Below are 17783 nucleotides of genomic sequence, written 5' to 3' on the forward strand. Positions count from 1 at the left end.
AGGGGCCCTGGAACCGAAACGGCAATCCTACCTTCTGAGCACAAAAAAAGGTATAAAAGGTACAGGCTATTTGTTGGTGCCTCAAGTAGTTAAGGCTACTGCAGGGGGCAGAACATTTTCTTGCAAAGCCCAAAAATTTTGGAACAGCCTTCCAGTGATTGGGACTCAGACACAGACACATTTGTTTAGTCAAGCCTTTTATGAACAGTTATAAAGTAAATGAGCAGATCGGGAGGGTTCATAGATATAAAGTGTTTTGGTGAACTGGAATGTTTGGATGTTGTTGCCCCCCACTGAATGAACATTTAAAAAAAACTGATACATTTCTATTGTACAGAGTTATATTCAGCTTTTGTTACTATGTGGTATATTACTGCCACTGGGGTGCACTGAACAAAGGTTTTCCACACCTTTCAGTGTTCATAAGTGTTTGATTCGTCTGCTGAAACAGGTGTTTTGCAGTTGTGCTCACTCATGTACGGACTCTATTAATTTAATTCTCTTAAATAAACAAGATCCTTGAGGTCATTATTTTGTATATTCAATTAGTTGTTCAGATAAAGTTCAATGATAAATTAGATCAAGATCAGCCTCAAAAAATTTTATTTCTTTTCTTTTTTTATCGTCAGTAAGAACTTCCTGCTCAGGGTGACTGTTTTTTCTGAGGTTCTTGAACAGTTCTCTTTAGTTGAGACCTTTGTATTTTACTTCTCTGGATTTGAAGATCCAGAGAATGATAGTCATTGAAAAACACTGACTTTCAAAGTGCTGTGACTTTCAAATGTTCTCTTGGCAGTGCCATCCGATTTTTTTTCCTGAAATGTCATGGTATTTAGAAGAATCCATGCCACCACTCTTCACAAGAGACCCTGAACCACAATCCATAAACCAGTGTAGTGGCTGATTTTCACTTGACAACAGTAAGAATAAAGTCAAGTCAAGAAGCTTTTATTGTCATTTCAACCATGTACAGTATTTGAAATTAAATGCTTCTCCAGGACCATGGTGCTACCTAAAACAGCACAGAGCTACATAAGAACAACATAAAGCTAATGTTTAAAAAGTAAGTTAGCCTAGCCACATACAGTGTATTTATGGTATGTCATGCAATATTATCTCTCTTACAGCTTGTGTGTGAAGCAGTGTCATGTAGATCCTTTTTTATTATTATTATTTTACAATAATCTATATTACACTTACACCTCTTATTTCATTCCTCATTTATGCTAGCACTAGTGTATGTATTATTCTTTGTTTCTTTTTTTTTTTAACAGCAACTCTTATTGTTCTCTCATCTCTCATCTGTCTTGCTGCTTGTATGTATCTTGTCTATTTCATGCTCTTGGTGACTTTTCTATACTATTTCTTTGAGGGTGGAAACATCAGAGAGTATCTCAGAGAATTGACATGAGCAAAATGGTCAATTACCATACTAGTAATTATAGTGCTGAGAATTCCTTTTTCAAGTGACAGAACAGCCAAATGATTGAATCTGTTCTGGCCCATTGTTCACCTAAGTCATGCATGTATTTTAACTTAAATACTGCATTAGTTGAACAATAGAAAGTCATGATGTTCATACTGTAATGTCTTAGTGCTTTAACAGTTTAAATTTGATTTAAATCTATCTTTAGGCTTATTTAATTTAAGGCGTTTGTACGTCTTGGGTATGGAATAATATTCAAAAGGGTCCTTATGTCAGGAGTTTTCATAATTAGAGACAGTGGGCCTCCTTTTTTACACAACATACATTTGTTAGCCTACTTTTATCACCTGTGTTAACATTTAAAAATGAAAAGTTAGGCTATTATCTGAATAATAAGATTGTTGTGTTTTGTGGCTGTTTTTTTTATTGCTGTCGCGGTCAGGGCTGTAAAGGTATTTTAGTCACGCGGTGTGTGTATACAGTAGGTGTGTTCGATAGGCGTATGACAAAAGTATCGCGAGAGCGGTTCTAGAGTATAGTCGAGCGCACACTCTCGCGGTATTTTGGCGTCATACACCAATCGGTCTGCGCAGCGCCGCAAGCGGAGAGAGGTATGGGAAGCCAAACACATCAAAAGTGAGACGAAACCGCGCCACCCGATTGAGCCGCCCTGGGCGGACCAAATATCTGCGCGGCCCAATGGACAGAGCAGCGCGACGATCTGGATAGCGCAGAGATGAGCTGGTTTATTTGCGCAGCCCAGTGGATAGCGCAGCGCGGACCAACTTCAGCAGCGCAGCTTGAACCACAAACCTGCGCGACCCACTGGGCAGCGCTGCGCGACTCTGATAGAAATAGACCCCGCCCACCATCAATTTACATTTTACCCACAATTCTCCGCTGGGATGCGCAAGTGCTAACCAGGCATGGCAAGGCGCATAGTAGAAACAATATTAAATAGTCCTGACATTTTGAATAAAATTGACGAGGCTTTGGAATATAGAAGAAACACTTCACAAAATGCAGAAAATGAAGTTAGAAGGCTTTTTAATCCTCAAGTTTTAACACAAACAAGACCGGCAACACAATCGAGACCAGCATTTCAGTTCACAAGGAACTTCTGTGGTGAGGCTTCACGTGGAACCATTAACATGAGAAGAAGGTAAACTATATAAATATAACTAAAGCAATATCGCTTGAGTAGGAGTGATATGGCTCTATCAGCATGGCTGTGATTAGGCCAGAGGCTAATATAGAGTGATATTGCGTTTATACAACAATTCGATGGTACAAGTGTGTCGATGAATCAAAAGATTTTAGTCTGTACTAATAGTTGGTGGCACAAAGTGCACTATTAGGGTGCAAACCACCGTTTAACGGGGTTTAAAGAACCCATTGTGACTTGATGACAGACTCATTTGTCTGTGACAAACACAATTTGCTTAGAGCGTTTGAAACAATGATTGGTGAAGCGATTCCCTGTGGTGATACTGGTGGTTGCAAAGCTGGAATTGGACTCTCAGCCAGTCAGATTTGAGAGCCAGACTGTTGTATAAATGTAAATATATAAGGTTAAAACATTACTTGGTAAATTGTGCAGCTAGCAAATTATTTACATTAACCTGATCTTCTGGTTATTGCAAGTATTGTTATTAATTATAATTAATAAGTAATAAAGTCATAATAAAGTAATTTTTGAAGCAGCCCACACCACATTTATTTCTAGAATAATGTACAGTATGTTACAGCATGAGAGAAAAATATGACTTCAAACTTTAGTCTCTATATTTTAGGTGCCGTAGAAATGCAGGTGCTCCTTTTTGTAGAGAAGTGTGTCTTTTGACCTCTCCTGAGACCTCTGTTGTCCCAAGAGGAATGGCAAGAGTGCAGCTCTTGAATGATGGCTATATTATAAGTGGTGTCCAATTCCAAAAAAGTTGGACTGCCCAAGAAGTCATGGAGCACATTCGCTACATATACGAATTGAAACTTCAGAATAGCACAGAGTAAGTACTGTATATCAAAAGGGTGGGTGGGGTCTGTATAAATTCTGTAATTAATCTTTTATTTTCTGTTTAAGAATATGTTTAAGAATCCTGAGAGCATCGAACACACATCTTGTAAAACCTACACTAGAACGTGGAATTGAAATGAGTGGATCAGTTCTGTGCATGCTTTTTAAGGACAGAGTCATTTACATACGTCCTTCTGTTAACCTGTCTCAGCTTGATCAGGTAAGGTTTGATATTTTGAAAATGGACAGAATATTTATTTGTCTGTTTCATTTACATGTAATTTTAGGGAAAACAATAGTATTTCAAACAGTAGGTGCTAATCCTAATAAAAATGAATGAAATTAATGTAAAACAATAAAATTAAACCACTCCATATTACAAGCTTTAGATTTTTGTATTCACAGCTGGGAATGGCTAGTTACTTTTTATGTAAACTGTGTTTCTTGTTATCTCTTGTTTCTTTAAGAACTCAACACACCTGACTCCAGTTTTAGCATCATCACCAGCCCAGACACCAGCTGTAGCACCATCTCATTTCCAGCAATCATCACCAGCCCAGACACCAGCTGTAGCACCATCTCATTTCCAGCCATCATCACCAGCCCAGACACCAGCTGTAGCACCATCTCATTTCCAGCCATCATCACCAGCCCAGACACCAGCTGTAGCACCATCTCATTTCCAGCCATCATCACCAGCCCAGACACCAGCTGTAGCACCCTCTCATTTCCAGCAATCATCACCAGCCCAGACACCAGCTGTAGCACCATCTCATTTCCAGTCATCATCACCAGCCCAGACACCAGCTATAGTACCAACTCATTTCCAGCCATCATCACCAGCCCAGACACCAGCTGTAGCACCATCTCATTTCCAGCCATCATCACCAGCTGTAGCACCATCTCATTTCCAGCCATCATCACCAGCTGTAGCACCATCTCATTTCCAGCCATCATCACCAGCCCAGACACCAGCTGTAGCACCATCTCATTTCCAGCCATCATCACCAGCCCAGACACCAGCTGTAGCACCACATCATATCCAGCAATCATCACCAGCCCAGACACCAGCTGTAGCACCATCTCATTTCCAGCCATCATCACCAGCCCAGACACCAGCTGTAGCACCATCTCATTTCCAGCCATCATCACCAGCCCAGACACCAGCTGTAGCACCATCTCATTTCCAGCCATCATCACCAGCCCAGACACCAGCTGTAGCACCACATCATATCCAGCAATCATCACCAGCCCAGACACCAGCTGTAGCACCACATCATATCCAGCCATCATCACCAGCCCAGACACCAGCTGTAGCACCATCTCATTTCCAGCAATCATCACCAGCCCAGACACCAGCTGTAGCACCATCTCATTTCCAGCCATCATCACCAGCCCAGACACCAGCTGTAGCACCATCTCATTTCCAGCCATCATCACCAGCCCAGACACCAGCTGTAGCACCATCTCATTTCCAGCCATCATCACCAGCCCAGACACCAGCTGTAGCACCATCTCATTTCCAGCCATCATCACCAGCCCAGACACCAGCTGTAGCACCACATCATATCCAGCCATCATCACCAGCCCAGACACCATCTGTAGCACCATCTCATTTCCAGCCATCATCACCAGCCCAGACACCAGCTGTAGCACCATCTCATTTCCAGCCATCATCACCAGCCCAGACAGCAGCTGTACCACCATCTCATTTCCAGCCATCATCACCAGCCCAGACACCAGCTGTAGCACCATCTCATTTCCAGCCATCATCACCAGCCCAGACACCAGCTGTAGCACCACATCATATCCAGCCATCATCACCAGCCCAGACACCAGCTGTAGCACCATCTCATTTCCAGCCATCATCACCAGCCCAGACACCAGCTATAGTACCAACTCATTTCCAGCCATCATCACCAGTCCAGACACCAGCTATAGTACCAACTCATTTCCAGCCATCATCACCAGCCCAGACACCAGCTATAGTACCAACTCATTTCCAGCCATCATCACCAGCCCACATACCTGCTATGGTAGTACTCTGTACCCACCATTACTTAATAGTAATTATACAAAATTATGGTATTTCTTGGAAAGATTGCCTAAAATGTATATGATAATATGCAGGACAATGATGGTCCTGTGTTGCATGAATGGATCAATGCAGGAACTCCAGATGTAAGTACTATAGATTCTTTCATAATTTAAAAGCACTTTCCTTACAGTTTTAATAATTTTCTTGTAAAGGTAAGGCTGATACAGTAGAATTAGAATTTGTGCCCCATCTGTGAAAGATAAAGACCCAGCTAAAGTCTTTTTTTGTGATTTACTGTTTTCTACAGTACATAAAATCAACCTACACAATGTAAAGAACATTCTGTGAAAATATCACCTTCATATCTATAATATTCACTGAGTAAGATTGTCAACAGATGCCATGTCGAAGATTAAAGTCAATGTTTAGCAAGCAAAATAATAGAACATAGTGGCAATTTCAGTATTTAAAATCAATTTCAGTATTATAAATGAAGGTTTGAGTATTGTATCTGAAAATCTATTATATAATCTATCATTTATAGCAATAAACACACACCTATTATTGTCATTTTATAGTTATGCCAAATTTTGATGCTCAAAATCTTATAATTCGATTATGTGACTTTTGCCTGGATTTCACTCAGTCACATTTTACAAATTGACCTTTCTATTGAATCTTTGCTATGTCAAATTACAAAATGGTGCAAGAATTGATCCTGTTACTTAGCTGTTGGTTTTTATTTTAGGTCTATTACAGGATAATCCAACTAGCAAGTGATGAACACTCGGGCACAGATGTTCTGATCAGGTTTGTTGTTGTTCTTGTATCGTTGTTTTATTATTAAATAATAAGCATAGCAAACTTTACAGTTAGATTTGTGCAGTCAGTATAGCTTTGGTTTCTTTGTGCAACAGTCAAACATTTCCCACACTCTTCATTATCACAATAATCATTTACTATATTTTCTGATGCATAAATATGTTGGTTCTTTTCATTTTTGTGAAAGGTTGGTAGTTACATAGTATTTTCTATTTTTATTTAAGAGAAAACATCATGGCTCTGTCAGATACAGAAGAAGAAGAGCCAGTTATGTTGCGCTCTCCCAGTAAAAACACTTCAGACAACGTGAGTGCATTATTTACCAAAAAGTTTACCTAAAATAACAGATTTAAAATAGTAATATGATAAACTTATAAAATATATTATAAAATACTGTATGTTATGATGTTTCTTATATTTAAACTTATATTTGGGATGCAGGTGATTTGCCTGACATTCTGAAATCATTCCAGAAAGAAAATCTTGACATGGATGAACACGCTGTTGTTGTTGCAAGGAGGTCAAAAATTCTCCACAGTGCCTGTCAAGCACTGTCAAAGAGCTTCTTTGCATGGCACCGAACTCCACGTATTGAGTTTGTTAGAGAGTCTGCTGATGATTTTGGTGGTCCACAAAGGGAGTTCTTTAGGTTGGTAAATCCCTTTTGAAAATTATCCCCTGGTTTCACAGACAAGGCTTAAGGCTAGTCGTAGACTAAGACACATGTTTGAGCTGTTTTAACTGAAAATAACTTGCACTGACAGATCTTAAAATATGTCAGTGCCATCGATTTGTCTCAAGATAGACACCAGTAACGTCTTTTTCTAAGGCATGTTTATAAAAGATGCTTAAACATCTTAATTTAACCAATTCAATTTTATTTATAGAGTGCTTTTCACAATTGTTCATTGTTCCAAAGCAGCTTCACATGAATTTGAAATAAAGAAAACGCAGAAAAGCACAGAACAACAAAAGCCAAGGCCTAGTCTTGGCTTTAGCTAAGTTTTGTCTGTGAAACCGGGCCTATGTATTTCATTGATTTTTCTCTCTTTGTAAATCATTTCTATGTAAAGCTAATGTCTTTCAGATATTTCTTGAAAATGTGAACCAAATTGCTACAGTAAAAGAGAATTTAGAATTTTTACATCATGTGTATTCTGTTCCTTCATGGTTCTGATTAAAACTTTTGACACAACAAAACAATTGAAACTTAAATGAAAATTTCTGTTTTCTTTCTAATGAACAGACATTATTTTCTTTCCATCAGGCTCTTGATGATCGAAGTACAGTCAGCACTTGGAATTTTTGAAGGAAAACAAGGCCAGGGTTTCTTTGCCTACAATCAGACAGCTTTAGAACAGAACCGATTTTACACGGGTGGGAAACTCATTGCGTGGTCCATACTTCATGGAGGTCCAGGGATTAAAGCCCTTCATTCTGCTTTATATTTGCGGACATTATTTATGTGTGTGGACAGGAAGGGGAGTTGGACAGGTTTGATTTTCAAGACTTGCCAGATAGTGAAGTGCACTTCAAGATGCAGCAGGTATATAATGTACAAATATTTAGCTTGATAAATAACAATTCATTTTAATCTGAAACAATATTTCCTATTTCCTGCCATGTTTAGATCCATCAGTGCACAAGTGTGAGTGACCTAATTTCACTGAAGGCCAATCTTGGTGACTGGATTGCAGATTGTGGGGTACACTGGATCTACACTGCTGGCCTTTCTGACATGCTTAGAATTTATAGCCTTGTCATTAAACACTTCATTTATCATAGGTAATCTTGTATAAAAACTTCTTATGAAGACAATTATTTCATAGTGTTGGGAGTAGCTCAGCAATCACTGATAGAACACAGAATAGTAAATATATTTTTGTTCTATTGACAAGTTGTTACCTTTTTGTATTTAGTAATACTTAAAGTTTTTGATGTTTTCTTTTTCTTTAATTTCCAATGGTTTGTTTATTTCTTAATTTTTCTTTATCATCTTAGGCCTGCCAGCATGATCTCACAGTTCAAAGCAGGGGTCAATTCATGTGGGTTACTTTGGCAGATAGTGGAAAACAACTGGAAAGTCTTCAAGCCTCTTTTCACCAACACACAGAAGCCTCTGTCAAGAAGTGAGTTTAGAGACCTTCTTGTTGTGAACTGGAGTCAAGATGGTAGTAACAGAAGAGAGGCTGAAGAAGAGACCATCTTTTCATGGGAATGTTTACTCAACAGCATCCAGGGTAAGTGCTGACATTTTCTTCACATATACAGCTATTTCTGATTTGCTTTAAGCATTATTTTTTAGGAGCATTATATTTTAAGCATTTTCTCTTGTTGTTCTGTGTACATAACAACAGAAAGAGCATCTCCTTTGACTTTTGAGGATCTTTTGACATTCCTGTCTGGTGCTGATTGTCTCCCTCCCCTGGGGTTTCACAAGAAAGCAGAGATTGACTTTTATACACAAGACATTGGTTGTCGAAGACTTCCTTCTGCATCAACTTGTTCAATGGTTCTTTTCTTACCAAGAGGTGTACAAGATGAAACTGAATTAGAAAATCTACTAACTGAAACAGTAAAAGGCTCATTGGGGTTTGGAAAACTTTAAATTTAGTACAATTTTTTTAATCTTGCACAATATTGTTAATCTCATGATCTTGTTCTTGATCGTGTTACCAAAATTTATAAACAAGGTGATATCTTTCATTAATATAATGACAAATTAACATTATATTATATTATGTTTAATAATGTTTAAATGACAATTATTGTTATGGAAAGCAAAAAATGCATGTTTTAAAAAGCTACTTTTGGCTTAAAGTACAACGTGTATTCAAAGTGTAGTTTTTTCAATAATTATTCATTGTGGATTAAAACATTTGAAACTTGAAAGATGCACTGTATAAACAGATTTATTAAAAACAGTTCTGTTTTTCAAAGTTAGTTTGTAGATAAAGATAATCTTGAAAATAACAAGCATGTGTCTGGATTCTTGCTATGTGTATTGTGATGACAAATAGTCCAAAACAGTCAAGTAGTGTTGTATCCCATTATTCCCATCATCTGATAAGGGATTCAATAATGTTTGAAGGTAATCAGTATCTGCAGTGCTTACACTGAAAGTGTTTTCTGGTACAGTGTTGATCTGTGTCATATTCTCATTAACATTATTAAAGTTAATACTATAGTCATCTATGTCAGAGACATTAAGGACAATATTTGGCTCAATTACCATACCAGAATTCCACAATGCTAGTGGACTCATGCCACCCTCTGTTCTCATACTGTGATAATTCCATTGTCTGATAAATTCATCACATGACCGTTGAATTCTCCTAAGGAAGATGTAGTTGAGGGACCATAAATGCATCTCATTATCTGGGTGTAGAATGTCCACATATTCCATGTACTGAAAAAGCTGCCTATAAAAGTCTGACACAACCCTGTTCACATGTCCCCAGAGACGTTCAATCCTTTAGTTATGCACACTCCTTCCCACAATAAAGCTTCCCCGGTCTGTTCCTCTTCTTTCAATCATGTACTGTGCAACACGTGCATTTTCACGGCCCCTGTCTCCCCTTACTCTTAATGGCAAACCAAATTGGGAGACTCCAATCTGAAAAAAAGACAGTACTGTTGCAGCACGATTGTTTGAGGCACAACTCAAATAAATAACTGTTCTGCTGAATCCATCGATGCAGCCATGAAGAACAAATCTCCATGCAATCAGTTTATGGTTAGAGTCTATATGTCTAGAGGGGTGAGAAATAGGAGTTTATTAGACAGTGCAAAGGGAAACTATCAAATTAACAGCAACCTCTGACTCCTTGATTTTAAAATCCAATTTAAAGATCAGTTAATTTTGTATATGAGGATCTGTATTAAGATATTGTTTCTGTAGAGATTAAACTTAGATACCATAAGTGGTTTGATCCTCTGACACTGTACACTCTTCTTCTGATGACACGTCTTCGTCGAATCAGAGTTCCTGCTGGATCAATAATACGCATCCTCTCTCTGACCCTATGTCTTTGAACTCTGTATCCCCTTCCTCGAATACTACCTTGAAAAGAAACAATGAAAATGAAATAATTAAAAACATTTCTGCAACGTAATGTATATGTATTTATATGTATTAAATAAACGGCTACACCTTTTCATGTTGCTATTAGGCTAATTGAAAGATTAAAAACTGAAATGAACCCTTATACTTTTTAAATTATGATTTGGCATCATAATTTAAAAAGTATAAGGGTTCATTTCAGGTTTTAATCTTTCAATTAGCCTAATAGCAACATAAAAAGAAAGAAAAGGTGTAGCCATTTATTTAGCCTGTGTAGTAATATGTAACTTACCTTGAACCAGTCTCTCACCAGCATTTGCAGTGTGTGCAGTGATATCTCTGATTATTTCATCCAGCTGACTGTTTGGGATGGCATCATAATTTTCAACTAATCCAAACATATCTCTTCTCCGAGAAAGAGTTGACAAACTGATACCAAGAATGTCTGCGATGGAAATCCACAACATCCCAGTTTCCCTCAACTGGGAATGCTGTCCAACAGTTATATGATACCTAGAAATCAGTATTTCACAAAGATAAATGTGATCGGTTTCGATACAATACAATAGTTAAATACAAGAAGCAATATAATACAAGAGTTAAATTTCAGGTATTCCTGTAAGTAAAGCAAACATGACTGCCAAATACAAAGGCCTTGAAATAGAATGGCAAAGTCACAGTTAAAATTACAATACCTTGGCCGTCCCCTTGTTTGTACCAAAGACAGAGAAACTGGGTTGCACACAGGAGGGTTAATTATGTTATTAACCAGCAAGCATAAATCCCTTAAAGCCTCATGAAGTTCATTCATTGTGGTAAAGTGGTCACCAAGGTTCTAAAGAATATGAAAGATGTAAAAAGATATAAAATAAGTCAATTTTCCAGTGGTTTAAATGGCTACTGTTTAAGCCTGTATTCTATATTCAGACATCAATAAATTCGAAGATGCATATTATGTACAAATCTGAGATCAACAAAACTTGCATGTGTTCCACAAGATGAAGACGACTGTATTGTAGGTCATTAAAATTTCTGCTTTGAACAGCCCCTTCCGTTGCAAGAAGACATTCGTGTAATTCCATGAAGTACTGTCGAACACTGCAGTTTCCATAAAGGAAAAATAAACATAATAAATTTAAGAAGTTCAACTTCATAATGTCTGGCAATATTGTTGTAGCCTAAGCATGAAAAAACAGCTTCCATGTTGTGCACTTTAAACTACAGCGGAGAATTGTGGGTAAAATGTAAATTGATGGTGGGCGGGGTCTATTTCTATCAGAGTCGAACTGTTGTAAACGGCAACAGTGCTCAAATGAAACGATCATTACGTAATTCCTCTACACTCCGGTGGCAAAAATCGGGATAAAACATTCGGGACTAGATTAAAATCATTCGGGGCATGAGCAAGGGACGATTATAAGATTTTCATTAATGAGGGTATAATAGTAAAAATAAATAAGTAAAATAAAATAAAAGTTTGACTAACAGGGTAGGATGGTAAACTTATTGCAGCATTCCACTGTTTTGCGTAGATGTGTATAACATTTGAGTACTGAACAAGCCAAAGATCTTCCTAATCACACACACACACTTGTCCTCTGATCCTCGCTCTGCGTCGCCGCGGTCTGCGGATTGAAGAACGCGCTGAAAGACGGGGAAGAGCCGAAGTCTGCCGCTGTTTTCATATGAAATTTAAAGGGGACTGAAGCAATCACCAATTTGTGTACAGTTTATGGAGAATTGCAGAATGTTTAGGGGGGCTGAGTAGAAATGTTAGGGGGGCTAAAGCCCCCCTAAAAATGGCCTAGCTATTTAGCTATGGCCCGCCTAGTTGTATGGATGGGTGGATGTGCGCGTGTTCTCTTCGTGCACCCTCCCTTACTCCACTGCTGTGCACTCAAACTGGAGCATACCACTCTCATTTGCTAGCGAATCCACAGTGCTCTGTCTGCGCATGCTCAGAAGTATGCTGTTACATCTTGCGTTTCCTGTTTGATGCTTTTCATTGGCAAAGATGGCAGAAGTGAAAGGAATGAAAGCTTTGCAGTGTGGAGGTACATATATCAAATTGTAATGGCTTGTTAGAGTGTTATTTCTGAATGTAAATCTATGGGCTCGTTTATAGGAATCGTTTTATTAAAAGTTTAGCTTTGTATCTACGTTCTGTGTTGTGAAGCGAGTTGGCTTTGCTAACAAGCCGATGAATTTTAAGGCAATAGGTTAGGTCTGCTGTGGATGCATTGCTTTGGCTTATTGCTTTTAACCGCATATACTTTCCTCTAGTTATCACGATGGTTCTTTTAAGTTCCGCTGTTTTTGCATTTGTGGAGGACCTCGACGACACGTAAGTGACCATTGGTTTTACTTCTGATTTCAAATGGTCAGGCTAGCTTGCCTAAATTGCTTTAAAATTACATTTCACTGATCGCCTAAATTCGAGTTGTCTAAGCAGTAGATTAACCCCACTTTGTCTTTTCTTCATTGGGGAGTAACAGGAAGTATGTTCACTGAGAATCTGATGAGCTTTGTGGGTTTTTTAACGAAAAAATGCGCTATTATGATTTCATTTCACTTGTTTACATGTGATTTTAGCTTGAGGTTAGCTGATAGCAGCATGATCCCAGCAATCACAAATAATAATAAAATGGACAAGTTAGGAGCAGCCTCACTAATTCTAGTTTTTGCTATCACCCTAACATAGTATACTATTCACCTGTTAGACTATCTTTGCCAGCTGGTAAATTTTCCACCTACCTTATAACATGAATCAAGGCTGATAAAAAATAACATGTATGCTGTAGCATTAGCTACACTAATTCAGGAACTGTTTCCTTTCTACCAGCACTTAGTTAAAGTCGTCAAAGGTTGTCTATCAGTTTGACCATCTCCGTTTATTTTTTGAAAGGTAGCTGTATAGATTTTTTTCAGCTGGCTGATAATTTGTTGTAGTTACATTTACATCACTGTGCATCATTGATCCTCTTCACATTTAGCTGTGATGTTTCTATTTCCTTCTATCTAAACTACAGACGGTCACATCCAAATTGTTTTGCCACCTTTGTACTTAGCCCCATGCTTATTTGCTGTTAAGATGTCTAACCTTGCAGATCAAGTAAAGATTAAGAGTTTAAAACCCAGATTGTGCCATTTCCCATTTGCACTGTTTCTGGTATGAAGTGTCCTAAGTCAATTTTTTTAATGCATGCACAGTGCTTACACTTGTATCCCTTTTGCAGATTCAAAGACAATAGAATGGATGATGTCTGGCTGGTGGATGTGAGTGTTATTTTTACACACACATACACACACAATTACACATTGTGTTGTAAACCAGAAGTGGAACTGCTGTTTGGTAGAGTGAGCCATCATGGAATGAAAAATGCACTCACTGTCCAATGTAATACTAACTATACTAAAACTAAAGGCTTTTCGTACACTGGCTAATTTTAATGTCAGTAAATATTGTTCGATCGGCCTGAATCAAGCAGTTCATGTTAGGACACTGACCAGCATCCCAGTGTTCAAGCAGTGGGATCGAATTAAATAAATAATCTCTCCAAAAATCTCTTTTTAGGATGTTCCCAAATAGCAGCTAACAGTAAAAAGCAAACTTTTGAATTTTTTTTTTTTTTTTAAGTTTGCTTTATTGGCAACCACAATCCAGTGTGACTAATACCTTTATTTATTTTATTTAAATATTTTATTATTTTTTGCCTGGTATGGAACAATGAATGTCATAAATTCACAACCTCACTCTTTAGTGCCTGCTCTCTCTCTTGTGTGTTAATTGTAATTCACCTCTCTGGGATGACTGGCTGCAATTTTACAAGTTCACTATTTTTTATTGTTCATCACAATTTGAAACCAATTAGCAGAATATTCCCTGAGTAAGCTTAAGAAAAAAAAACTAGAGTTGACTAAATTAGAGTAAAACACAAACTTAATAAATAGGCCTTTCTGTTTAAATGAGATTACCATTTTAAACCTACATACTACTAATTTGTGAAAAGGAGAAACACACATAAAACACATATAAAGTTTGTTAGATAATGATTTTAAGTTAAAGATTTGGAATTAAATGCCCAAATCATAGATGTGGGATATATCACTTAGTGTTCTTACATCTAGGAGGTTTGTATTACAGGTATTATATGAATGATGGTCTAACCAGTTTTCTGTACATGCCTTTCAGTTTGTGTTGAGCACTTTGAGTTTGGTTGCATAATTAGTTCTGTATATTGTTTTGCAGTTTTATGCTCCCTGGTGTGGATACTGTAAGAAGCTGGAACCAATCTGGTATGAGGTAGGAGCTGAGCTAAAGAACTCTGGATCACCAGTCAGAGTGGGAAAGATGGATGCCACTGCATACACTGGTACATTTGAGTTTGTTCTCTTTTTTGTCATTTTTTTTCTAAAAATAAGTACACCCTTCCTACTTCCAAAATTATCAAGAGAGTAATTAGCATCCAGGTTCTACTAACAAAATGCACAAGATTAGTTTATCATCAAGAAGTGTGACTACCTCTATAAAAGCAGAGCGTTTGCTAGTTTGATGTTCTGGAGCATTCTGGTGTGTGTCTACATAATGCCAAGAAGAAGGTACATTAGCCATGACCTCAGAGTAGCAATTATTGTTGCTGATAATCAAATCTAAGGTTATAAGGAGAGGTTTGGTCATTTTGTTTGTCAAAAACCAAACACAGTGTATCACTGTCTTCAGCCTAGACTTAAACATTGAGACTGTGCCTAAATCCCGAACACTAATTGGAAGGCTGTTCCATAACTGTGGGGCTTTGAAAGAAAAAGCTCTGCCCCCTGCTGTAGCCTTTGCTACTTGAGGTACTACCAAATAACTTGCACATTTTGATCGGAATAGGCATTGCGCATCATAAAAGACTAAAAGATCGCTCAGGTACTGACCTATTTAGTGCTTTATAGGTCAGTAACAGGATTTTATAACCAATGTGAAATTTGACTGGGAGCCAATGTAGTGTGGCTAAAATAGGATTGATGTGTTCATATCTTCTGGTTCTAGTTAGGACTCTAGCTGCTGTGTCCTGGACTAACTGGAGCTTGTTTATGCTCCTACTGCAACATCCAGACAGTAAGGCATTACAATAATCCAACCTAGAGGTAACAAAAGCATGAACTAGTTTTTCTGCATTATGAAGTGAAATCATATTTCTTATCTTGGCGATATTTCTGAGATGAAAGAAGGCTACCCTAGTGATATTATCTACATGAGTTTCAAATGAAAGATGAGAGTCAATAATTACAACAAGATCTTTTACTGCTGGACAAGATGAAACCGAAAGACCATCCACCATTACTCTGTAATCAGAAAGCTTACTTCTAGCTGCATGTGGTCCTAATACAAGCACCTCTTGTCAGAGTTAATCAGGAGGAAGTTAATGACCATCCAATGTCTAATGTCCTTTACACATTCTTCAGTCTTAATAAGCTGGTGTCTCTCATCTGACTTAGCTGAAACATATAGCTGTGTGTCATCGACATATCAGTGGAGGCAAATACAGTGTTTACGAATAATTGCACCAAGCGGTAGCATATATCGGGAGAAAAGCAGTGGGCCTAAAACAGAAACTTGTGGAACACCGAACATAATCTTGGTATGCATAGGGAAGCCACCATCTAGATCTACAAACTGATAACGTTCAGTCAGATAAGACCTGAGCCAGAAGAGGGCTGTTCCTTTAACACCAACATCATGTTCTAGCCTATCAAGTAGAATAGTGTGGTCAATGGTGTCAAAAGCTGCACTAAGATCGAGTAACACCAGTATGGAGACACAACCCTGATCAGAAGCCAGTAACAGGTCATTGACCACTTTAACCAGTGCTGTCTCTGTGCTATGATGAGGTCTAAATCCTGACTGATACATTTCATAAATGTTATTGTCTGGTGCCCTGGCTCCCAGAATACACCTGATCAGTGATGTTAAAGGTTTACTTGTTTTTCAGCCTGAATGTTATAAATGTTGCTTTACTTTTTGGGAAAAATGACTACATATTGAAATCTGCTTTGTTTTTTGTTAACAGCTGAGGTTATTTGCTTGTTTGGTGAAGACCAAAAATTGTTATTTAGTACTTGGCAAATAAAAGCTGGTCCTTGATTGAGGTCCTTAATTCTCTCAGGTAGTATAGCTCCCAATTCTTCTTGGCAGAATGCCTCCAGTTTCTGTAAATGTTTTGGTTGTCTTGCACAAACTGCACGTTTGAGATCTCCCCGTGGTGGCTTAATGATATTGAGGTCAGGTGATTGCCACTCCAGAACCTTTACCTTTTTTGCTGACAACATTGGAGGGTCATGGGGTTATGTGTTCCCCATGGTGCAATATTCAGCAAAGTCAGTGCATCACCTCATGAGCTGAGAAACTCACTGACTGTGTATGCACAGACACTTACAATCTAATTTAATTAGCCATTTAAACCTGTGTGTGTCAACCTGTGTGTTTATAATGTGGCCAAACATTTAAGTATATGTAAACTTTTGATCAGGGTTGTTTGGATCATTTCAGTTTTCATTGGGTATTGTGTATATAAACTACATAAAAAATAATAGCTGTTTTAAGGAAGTGTAGTGCATTTAATTTAATTACATGTGGATAGGCGTGAATCCCTTCTGTGTTCTTTTATATGGTTTAGATTCTGCTTTACAATTAGCAGAATCTAAACCAGGGCTGGGCAATTAATTTCTATAGGGGGCCACATAACAAATATGAACTATGTTGGAGGGCTGAACCAACAATAACTTAATTCTGCTCAATATTAATTTTCTCCCATTCTAAAAAGGAATAAATTATATATTTTGATTAGCTGCTACTGGTAATGAGAAGAATAAGGATATTCTGTGGATATTTATGTAAATTCATGAATTGTGTAGGTCAAAGAGGAAAATAATACTATAGAAGTAATAAACAGTTTAAAACAAAAACAATCATTGCATCACTTTCATATTATTTTTAACTTGTTAATCTTCACAAATACTGAAAAGATGTTTTGCATTATGTTAAAGATAAACAACTGCTCAACTTCATTCAAATTGCAGAGCCAGTGAAAAATGGTCAAAGTTGACCACTCTCTTCCTCAGCTGAAGCTCCAGATTTCCCGCAATGTCCTCAACCCTTCTCGTTACAGTGCGTCGGGAGAGGGGCACGTTCTCAAATGCTCCCTTTTTCTCTGGGCATATCAGGGCAGCAGAGTCCACCATACACTCCTTAATAAACTCTCCATCAGAAAACAGTTTACTTTTTCCTAGCGATTTTGTGAGATATGACATAACTTGTCTTGACAGCTGCATCTCTGGGTGTGCGAAGTTTTGTAAAAAGTCCTTGTCAAGTTTGCAGCATGGCTAGCATAGCCTCTGACTCCTTTGCGCGCTCTTCTTTAGACAAGTTCTTGTA

General features: G+C 37.9%; 2 protein-coding genes and 1 long non-coding RNA gene across 10 annotated transcripts in view; 2 read left to right on the forward strand and 1 right to left on the reverse strand.

Moving 5' to 3' along the window:
- The first annotated feature begins 2885 nt into the window (after positions 1 to 2885).
- On the forward strand, positions 2886 to 6288 carry LOC131343947 (mucin-2-like). Its single transcript, XM_058375830.1, has 4 exons — positions 2886 to 2952; positions 3908 to 5476; positions 5571 to 5621; positions 6227 to 6288. The coding sequence occupies exons 1-3, from the start codon at positions 2886 to 2888 to the stop codon at positions 5576 to 5578; spliced, it is 1644 nt and encodes a 547-aa protein (XP_058231813.1). The 3' UTR covers positions 5579 to 5621; positions 6227 to 6288.
- Positions 6289 to 9028: 2740 nt separating this feature from the next.
- On the reverse strand, positions 9029 to 11197 carry LOC131343907 (uncharacterized). The gene is made up of 4 exons (XR_009203259.1): positions 11059 to 11197; positions 10656 to 10876; positions 10219 to 10363; positions 9029 to 10052 (listed from the first exon to the last, which is right to left on the reverse strand). It is a non-coding gene; the product is annotated as an uncharacterized LOC131343907 (long non-coding RNA).
- A 1064-nt stretch (positions 11198 to 12261) lies between these two features.
- Positions 12262 to 17783, forward strand: part of tmx3b (thioredoxin related transmembrane protein 3b) — a 58991-nt gene continuing 53469 nt past the window's right edge. For 3 of the 8 annotated variants that reach the window (XM_058375771.1, XM_058375772.1, XM_058375773.1), the window contains exons 1-4: positions 12265 to 12417; positions 12647 to 12707; positions 13600 to 13639; positions 14613 to 14736. In XM_058375771.1, coding sequence (XP_058231754.1) covers positions 12378 to 12417; positions 12647 to 12707; positions 13600 to 13639; positions 14613 to 14736 — 265 coding nt within the window. In that variant the 5' untranslated portion in view covers positions 12265 to 12377. Of the gene's footprint in view, positions 12418 to 12646; positions 12708 to 13599; positions 13640 to 14612; positions 14737 to 17783 lie in introns of all 8 variants that reach the window. The other 5 variants (XR_009203257.1, XM_058375769.1, XM_058375776.1 and 2 more) reach the window with 4 other exon arrangements.

This window comes from Hemibagrus wyckioides, linkage group LG23, assembly GCF_019097595.1.
Source record: "Hemibagrus wyckioides isolate EC202008001 linkage group LG23, SWU_Hwy_1.0, whole genome shotgun sequence".
Lineage (NCBI taxonomy): Eukaryota > Metazoa > Chordata > Actinopteri > Siluriformes > Bagridae > Hemibagrus > Hemibagrus wyckioides.